This window comes from Zasmidium cellare (genome assembly GCF_010093935.1).
Source record: "Zasmidium cellare ATCC 36951 unplaced genomic scaffold M409scaffold_2, whole genome shotgun sequence".
NCBI lineage: Eukaryota > Fungi > Ascomycota > Dothideomycetes > Mycosphaerellales > Mycosphaerellaceae > Zasmidium > Zasmidium cellare.
Genome location: NW_022986946.1, coordinates 230,147 through 239,045, shown reverse-complemented (window position 1 = coordinate 239,045; position 8,899 = coordinate 230,147). Strand labels below are relative to the sequence as shown.

The following is an 8,899-nucleotide window of genomic DNA, read 5'->3' as shown; positions in this document are numbered from 1 at the left end:
CCCCCCCCACCACACAGCCCTCAAGTCTAGCTGAACGCCTCTGCTTTGGAACTCCTGCCCGCAAAACGCAGCCTGACTATCTGCAATGTTGCTAGCAATGACCTCTAGAGTCTGCCAGTCCGCTCTTCGCAGCTCCTGCTCTGCAACAGCTTGAATTATTCATTTACTGAACGTGATACTTCCCCACTTTCCTGGTTGTAGATCACTTTGGAGTCATCTAGCACCCAAATGAGCTTCTCGCAGAAACAGACACACGACAAATCTGACTCATAGGTCTTTCTGTGAAGCCACATTCATCAAAGTCTTGTTGGTTTGCCCCACATCCAACACGACGGGTGGGGGGATTGTAGACCTGCGCGCAAAGATTCGCTAGCCAAAAGTTGAAGGCTCTACGAAGCGAAACTAAGGAGTAAAACGCTTCTAAAGTTCAAAATACCGAACTCTTGCGATCTGAACATATTTTTTTGACTTTTTGACGCAATAGAGAACGTTGTTCCGATAAACACGTGTTGATACGAAGTTGGTATGTTCAAAACTGGCTGAGTTATACGAGTTTGACGTTTTCAAAACCGAACTTAAATACAGGGCTCTGCAGCAAGGTGTAGGCCTCTCCTCTTACTGACTGAACTTCCTCCTTCTTTCTTTAACAGCCTGATCGTAGAGGGAGGCTCGCACCCACCCACCACACCCTCAATTAGAGAGATACTACACGTATTCACATTTCTAGGGGGCCCATCCATTCTAGACACCGCCGAGCGCAACTTCCGCATTCGGCAGTTGTCAGAATGGCTGCCCTCATTAAAAGGCTGCAGAGCGTCAAAAGATACCTCAAATGAAGTGCATTACCGACTTAAAAGATGAGCAACAGTAGTCGAACGCTAGAGGAGATATAGCTCTTTGAAGTTTGCAATACCGATGGAAAGCAAATGGTACACCTAGATGAACGTTGTTACCACCCGTAAATTGCACCTGCCAGAATGACATTACTATTTCGACAATCGCATTCGCCGATTGTGTATCCTCCCACCTGCCTCATGCCTGTTAATGTACAATTTGCCGTCTTGCGGGCATCTCACCCGCCTATCCTCACATCCTCATCATTGCCTGCTGCCCACCTTTCCGAAAGCTTCTCAAGTCGGGTTGCCCAAGCCTGTGACCAGAATGTCGACGATGTGCCCCCCTAACCGAAGCGCCGAAGATGCGTGGACTTTCGTGGGGAAGAATAGCTTCGGGAGTCGGTCGTTCACGTCGTTGTCGTTGTCGGTGGACGCTAAGAGCAAGCTCACCTTCCCACCAGCTTGGATGCTGCCCTGCACCTCGACCCTGACCAAACATCTGTGATCCTGATTGATCTCGTCTTTGTGTGCCGTCGCCCTGAGATTGTAGATAGCCGCACTGTCGCCCAAATCACACATGTCGTTCTTGTTCCTCTCGGACCCAACGGCCAGTTCTTCATTGAACCCATTCCTTACTCTGCTGTCACATCCTTTTGATCTCAAGCCTGTAATTGAGTGACCTGTATTTGGGCGTCTATGGTTGTCTTCCAGTCGACCCTCCCGCATATTTTCGCCTTCAAAAGCTCGGTTTTGGAAACTTCTAAGGCCAATATATCGTCGAATTCTCGATGAATAATCGTGGTTCTTTGATATGTGTTGTGGCACATTTTGAAGTATCTTTTGACTGCTTGCTGGCTCGATATCGACACGTTGAGTTTTTCCGCATTGTCGCTCGAGTAGCGTGCACATGCCCCATCCCGCTGTCATCTGGTTCATCACGACTCGGGTTTTCGAACTTTGAAGGCCCATATCTCGACGAATTCTTAATCAATGACCCTGATTCTTTGATTAGATGCCGAGAGATTGAAGTTTAGACTATTTTTGCTGGAGAGCATGAAAAGAGAGGGGTCTGTGCGTATAGGCGAGTACTAGGGTTCAGGAATCAGCTACTGCTCTTACTCCTTTATCCGACTACTCGCTATCAGGCTCTAGCTTAAGCAAGCAGTTTCCCACCCACCCACGCCAGTGTTGGACAAGAAACTGGCCGGTTTCCATTTTGGGACGCTTTGCAGAATTGAGTCTGTCCTGCGCCCAGATTTGTTTAGGCAGGCATATGCGCAAGGTGGAGATATCTACTACTTACTCCTGCATATTACCTATCGCCTGCGGCCGGAGATTACGATTTAAGCAGGCAACCCGTCCTCTACACCCTTATATAGTAAACAGTTATATATTGCGTATATCGCTAGGGCCTACTAGTTACTAGCTCGTTAAGTGCTATAGGGCGACTTAGAGAGCGACCTAGTCACTAGCTGCGCATTTACCACCATTTGTTAGATTTTAGAAGCTAGCCGCAGTACATAGTATATAGCGCACGTGTTTACGTTGCTTTGGGCTGGCTGCTGCGTGTGCGAGAGTGCCAAGACAACACTCTCGAGTCACGCGCAGCTGGTTTCAGCCCCCAAACATCTCCTTCAAATGAGTTAGAGCCGGCACAAGCACAGAACAGGGCGATGGATGATTTCGACGTTCTTTGGTGCGATTCCTCTCGATTTCGCCGCCGTCTGGTTTGAACTTAGATATCACGGCTCGGTGTTTTGAACTTTGAAGGCTTATAACTTAGTCAATCCTCCATGGACTGCGCTGCTTCCGCACGTCGAAGTACATTCTGACCGTTTGCCAAGTTAGTCCCTTGATATCGATGGGTCGCCGTTGTAATTCGACCTATGAACGTAGATGTGCACGAGTTTAGCCTCTGCTGTGTGGTCTATTTATCTGCGCCTCGCTTTGGTTCATCTCTTGTTACTTTTTGCAAGACAAGAGATCGGTATTTCGAATTTTAAATGGTGATATCTTCGCCAGTTTTGGGCGTACGGTCCAACGCTTTTAGCACGTGGTTCGCTGTATGTATAACCCTTATCGTGTCTGTGCGTGCAAACGGCTCTTGGCTCAGAGATGGGTGTTTGAGCGCTCGGACCTGCTGCACGTGCCGCACGTGACCCGTATAGGTCATTCGGCATTACTGCGTGTAGCAACAGGTCCAAAATAACGCTATTCACAAAAATGCTGCTTGCAATGCAGGAGTATTCTAGACAGTGTCCCATAATACTTCCCAAAATAGAAGCCGACTAATTTCCTGTCTAGCATAGGCGGAGGTAGGTGGGAAAAGTGCTAGATTAAGCTTAAGCCGTAATGGCGAGTAGTAGGGATAAGGCGCCGGCGAAAACTCTATCACAGACCGTGATTGAGCGTGGATCACTTAGCGAGTACATGAATATATGTGTCTAGCATGAGCCAGTTTCCTTCCTCGTCCGCAAGATCAAATGGCCCTCGACATGTTGATGAGGATGTGGTGGTCGTACGTTCCAATGAGTCTCACCAGCGTCTAAGAGCGGTGAGAGGGCTGGGCACTTGCAGGGTACCAGCAGAACAAGCGAGATTCCCGTATTCACGCCTTCTCCGACGAGTAAGTATGGAGAAGGTCTGGCATGCCGCAAGGTCTTCATCGCTTTGCTGAGGGAAATCGGTCGCCGCCTGTGCATGCCGATGTCTGCAGCCCAGTGATTCTGATGTGTTGTCCCCATTTGACTCTTCATCTTCATCTGCGTCCTCGAACTCCTAACCTTCGAGATCTTCGCCTCCCTCACTTCCGTCTTCGTCACCTTCGCCCGCCTCCACCTTCCGACTCCTGCGAATTGAAACCCACCCTTTCCGCTTCATGGTGCATAGCGTGCTGTAGATGGCACTTCTTTTCGTCATGCCACGCCCGTGTGTGCCTCGTCGATACTGCTAGAGGAGGGTGAGGGTAGAGGGTAACGAAAGTCAAGGAGCGAAGGCGTTGGTATTAAGGTCTCTCACGTAATGGAACTGTGTGCTTCTCAATGCCAGAATCCACAAGTAATGGTGTTCTTGTTGACGCCGCTGAGTGCAAGGCGATAGCGAAGATGAGCGCGGTCGAGGACCTGGGAAAGAACCATGCTTCAGTAGCAAGGTTGCCGACCGAAAATCCCTTAAGAAGCCGCTGGCGATCTGAGCTGCAGGTGGTTGCATGACTTTCGAGGGGAGTAAACCGCAAGTACGCCAGCAAGATCGTGCGGTAGCGAGGGCTGGTAGAGCAAGCGACAGTGAGAAGGTGAATGCGCTGGTCGTTGCTGAGGACCAGAAGTTGATTGAGCATGCAGTCGAAAGCGACAATGAGACGAAGCGTTGAGATGGTGACGTTTGGGTTGCAAGCGAAAGTCAAGCACCAGACTTACAGGTCGTTGTCTTCGTTGACGCAAGGCCAGAAGATAGCAGTCCTCCCTTGACGGGTGCTGAAGGGTAATGAAGGGATGAAGTTGATGAGTGAGGAAGGAAGGGTCGTGGGTGCTTCGCCATTCCTCGGCCCTGGAACAGGCATACAGCCAGAGCGCAGTGAGGACTTGGAGGTGAACGTAAAGATTACAGCTCCTCCGCTGTTTGATCTTTGGCTGATTGTACAGGAGCAAGATGGGGACGAATCGAAGCTGTCGTATGCTCTTCCTTCTCCAGCGTCGCTGGCCATTGCTGCTTCGTCCGTGATCCAGCTCTCACAACGGTTGGTGACCACGTCAAGGCTTTGCGAAGATTGACAGAGAATCTCCAAGTGTGGCCGCGATGCAAGACCAAGCATGTAGAGCTGTGTCGAAGCCTTTCGAAACCAATCAGTTCCCGCCTGAACTTATGCAGCTTCCATGAAGATGTGCCTGTTGACGAAAGATGATGTGGTTTCTCATAAATCAGCCGGAGGAAGCTTCGCGTGAGTGAGACGTTTGTGATACTCAGCGCCACGATTCCAAGGCCTGAATGCTGAGAGCTTGCGCCCATCCCGCCAGCAAGATCATCATCTCCAAACGATCTGGCTGTTCTCCAGACGCCACAACCCACAACCCACTAGACTTGTCCTGTCCATAGCTTCGAGCGGCCTTGTCGATCCAGCCGAGTGAAAGCCGGCAGTCAGTCTGAACGCAGCCGATTGACCAGGCGAGAAGGTGTCGTGGAGGGCGGCAGCAGTAAGGAGGGTAACGCAGGAGGATTCCTGCTGAGAGAAAGAGGCCAATGCCATTCGGCGCTGGGAATAGCGGCGGTCGGGAGTGCTCTGCATGCTGATCTTTGGAAGACGTGGCGAGGAGGAGAATTGAAGACAACAATGGCATGCGTGGCGCCTAGGAGTTGGCAATGGCATCCTGGTGGTGAGTCTGCATTGATACAACTCACTCCCATCCAGGACGAGGGCTCGTGAAGGGCAGTTGTAGTTTCGCAGGCGAAAGATGGTAGACTCTTCATCGACGTGAATGCGAGTGGCGCGACTACAAGCAAATAAAAGAGGCACGGAAAAGACTGCAGACCATACCTTGAGCCAGGATAGTGCGCAGATCCACTGGAGTTGCTTGTGCGATGAAAGTAGATCCGAGTGTGGCGAGAAGGCGAAGCTGGCGAATATCTCTCCCATAGCTCAGTGCTTTAGTTAAGAATATCCTCCTACCTTTCCAAGGCGAAGAGCACCGCCAACAGCATTGCGCAGCGAATGATCAATCACCTTCTTGGGAGCATCTCTAGCGATGATCAGACACATCGAAATGCTCGAGGTAGGACCGAAAAGGTGGTGGTGGAGATGCCATGCCATGTCTCCAGCCGCACAGAGTATGTATGTGAACTCGCCCACCTCTTTTTTACGGTCCATCCCAAGCACCAAGATGTGTTGCTCCAAGTGCTTCTGGCAGAGATTCTGGCGCCCAATCAAAGCATGGCAGATGAATCTTGGCATAAAGGGCAAAGGCTATTTTCACACGCGCGAAGGATGCGGACCGCGCGGCGTATGGAGAATCGGGGCCTCAATGACATGCTACATTTCGCCAGTTGGACCATACTGCCGCCTCTTGAACATGAACCAAACAGTACACCAAAATAAGGGACGTAAAGGAAAGCGTCTCTGCTTTGCGAAACGGTCAAAAAGGAAAAATAAGGACTCATAACCCAATGAAGGGCCGAAGAAGGTGAAGAAAAGGAAAATAAGGGAACCGAAGCTAGGAGCTGGCACACATGGCCTGAAAGATACTATGGACCAGGCTTTGCAGTCAGAGATCGTTGGCGAGACGTTGGTAGGCGGCTCGGGAGGCCGAGGCTCTGGAAAGTTAAGCTTTCTATTGCGCTGCGCCATCAATGCAGATCGTACCCCGCCGCGGACCACTCTTCCTCGTCGATAAGGAGAAGTCCTTGAGATTTCCCCAGCCTCCTCCCATTAACCATGCTCTCGTACACAAACAATACACCACAACGAACGACATGTTCCCACGGCGATGGGCTCCGTACATCGCGGCCATTCTGCTCACCATCTTCATCATTGGATGGTCGAGATCGGGTTCCTCGGTAACGGAGGTCACTTGGACGCCCAATGCATGTGAGGTCTCGCCCAGAACACCGCTTCGCATTGTGGCTATGGGTGATTCCATTGCGGAAGGATTTGGTAGCAGCGACAATAATGGCTACCGCATGGTCCTTTATGAGCATCTGAAGACAGATTGCGGCCGGAGGAAGGTCGAATTCGTCGGTAAGACATGATCTTTTCGAACACATGATTCTTGAAGCACCATCGACTGAGCGTCTCACAAGGCTCCCAAAAGACCGGCACTGCGCCGGTGACCGACCATGAAGGCTACAGCAGCTCCGATATCGAAAGTGTGCTCTCTCTCTGCGCCGGAGAGAACATGACGTCGACGCTCGCGAAAAACCCTAACGTCATCCTCCTCCATGTCGGCACCGACAACATGAGCCCACTACGATCACCGGACATCGTTGGACCGGAGGACGCGCCGGCAAAACTCGGAGATTTGGTCGACTACATCTTCTCGATCGCCCCCAACGTCGTCCTCGTCGTCGCTCAGATCATCTGGTCGCCCAACTTCGTGTGGTTCGAGAACATAGACGTGTACAACGCGGCGATTGCACGTATGGTAAGAAGAAAGGCTGAGCAAGGGAGAAAGATACTCACGGTGGATCTGAGTCCTATTGGAGAGAAGGGCTGCATTAGGAACATCGATGGGACGTGGCAGGAATGCGCGGATTTGAACGACGATGGTTTCCATCCTAAGGATGAAGGATATCGGAAGGTAGCGGGATATTGGTACGAGGCTCTCTTCGAAGCGACGCACAAAGGGTGGTTTAAGCGATAAGTGTTACAGATTGATAGTCCAGGTGCGCCAGGTCATGCCGAGAGGTCAATTGGGGTCAACATTGGTGTAGCGATGTGGCGGCAGGCACACCCGGCAATACAACGACAGTAGAGCGTGGATTCGAATGTTAAGGACACGAACCGAAAGGGCCCAATCAATCGCACGTGCGTTGGATTCAGCCTACATTGGATTCGCAGAACCGCACCCACCCAGCCCAGAGTCGCAGGCCCGCATTGTTACACGTAGCACGTCCGGACGCCCCCAACAGAGCGCCCAATGTATACCATGTTTGGCAGGATAGACGTCGTCGAAGGCCCAGCGACAGTCGAGGTCGTAGGGCGTGGTTGTCGAGATCCGACGGCCAGGCAAATAAGTGTAGGCAGAGTAGACGAAAGTCACACGGTCGGGAGGAGTTGGGAATATATCGAAGGGTTCCATCGCACCCAGCGTAGTCCGCCGTTGCACAAGGGATGATTATGTTGACGGTACAGGAATTGTTCAAGTATCTCGCCGAGTGGCAAGTCATCGAATGCAAGCAATGTCAGTGCGCCGTGTGGCAAATAAAGGTCGCAGGCCATGTGCGAGGGCGCCAGCATCTATCCTACAGCTCCTTCTCCAGTTGCCATTGTACGATGATGAGTTACAGTGTCAATTAGAGCCTAATTAGTGTCAGTACATTGCGAGGGATATCAAATCTATGAAGGAGCGTTGGCGTCAACAGCAGGGGTGGAGCGTTGCACAAGGCTGAGCCGGACCCAGGTGAGCGGAGCAGGAAGCCATAGAGCATCGAATCGAGGAAGGCGCCCAGCCAGTCGGGTGCTAGCGGGTCAAAGCCTTAACAGTTCGATGGTGTCTCGAAGCCTACTGGATTCCTCTGTGCCCATGATGCTCCCGATGTACCTCGTTCTGGACAGTTGAAAATGCATGCTCTCGCGATTCGAGCTGGACGTAACGATGGAGTCTATCTTGGGCTGAATGGATGTCAAGCGTTCATATTTTCCCAGCAGAACGCGATCATCTGCCAACCAAGAAACAGTCCTATGCAAAGAAAGGCTCGGATTGAGTAGTGTCGAGGTGAATTAGGAGGGTCTGCTGGCGGTCGTTGGTCGATGGAGAGTGCTGGCGGCAATCTATTTCGGTGAAAGGGTGGTGGTGCAAGTGGATGACGATGATAATGGTCACTACTTCCAACAAGAGTACCGCCGTCAATCAGACTATCATTCTCTTGTTGAGCACAGCAGCAGGATCGGTGGAGATTGGCCGCTTGGGGGTCGTGACGATGCCAGTAAACGAGCAGCTGCTTCTGCTGTTGCCAACGCGTCAGATTCGTCGCGACCTGAAGTGCATTGGCATAGGCCTCCAACAGGCTTTGGTTACGCGTTCTCAGAGCGACCACCGTCTTCCCCAACGTGTTGGTCGAGATGTGCTACTTGTGAATCGCCTCGTGGAAGACAAAGATCATGTCTTACTGTGTTGATGTCGGGTTCATTGGGAAGTAGCGGTCCATGATTCTCTCCGCGGCCGCTTGGACTGCGCTTTATTCGCGCTCGGAGAGTCGGATTTCTGCCAATGGCCTCGAGGTGGTGGTATGCTGCGCGTGCCCCTGGACTGGCAGCTGGTCTCGCAGAGCTGTCAAGTGATTGGTGTCGACTACACTTGATAAGCGCTCGGCCTGCACTTCCAACTCGTCGCGTTTGTTGGCAGCATCGTCGC

At 51.7% G+C, this 8,899-nt stretch overlaps 2 protein-coding genes across 2 annotated transcripts; one reads left to right on the top strand and one right to left on the bottom strand.

Moving 5' to 3' along the window:
* Positions 1 to 1,130: 1,130 nt before the first annotated feature.
* M409DRAFT_49233 (uncharacterized protein) lies at positions 1,131 to 1,805 on the bottom strand (the record flags this gene model as incomplete). Its single annotated transcript, XM_033811185.1, has 1 exon — positions 1,131 to 1,805. One exon carries the CDS (start codon positions 1,803 to 1,805, stop codon positions 1,131 to 1,133), a length of 675 nt encoding a protein of 224 aa, XP_033673579.1.
* A 4,494-nt stretch (positions 1,806 to 6,299) lies between these two features.
* M409DRAFT_16651 (carbohydrate esterase family 3 protein) lies at positions 6,300 to 7,186 on the top strand (the record flags this gene model as incomplete). The annotated part of the gene is made up of 2 exons (XM_033803705.1): positions 6,300 to 6,564; positions 6,627 to 7,186. 2 exons carry the CDS (start codon positions 6,300 to 6,302, stop codon positions 7,184 to 7,186), a joined length of 825 nt encoding a protein of 274 aa, XP_033673578.1.
* Positions 7,187 to 8,899: the final 1,713 nt, after the last annotated feature.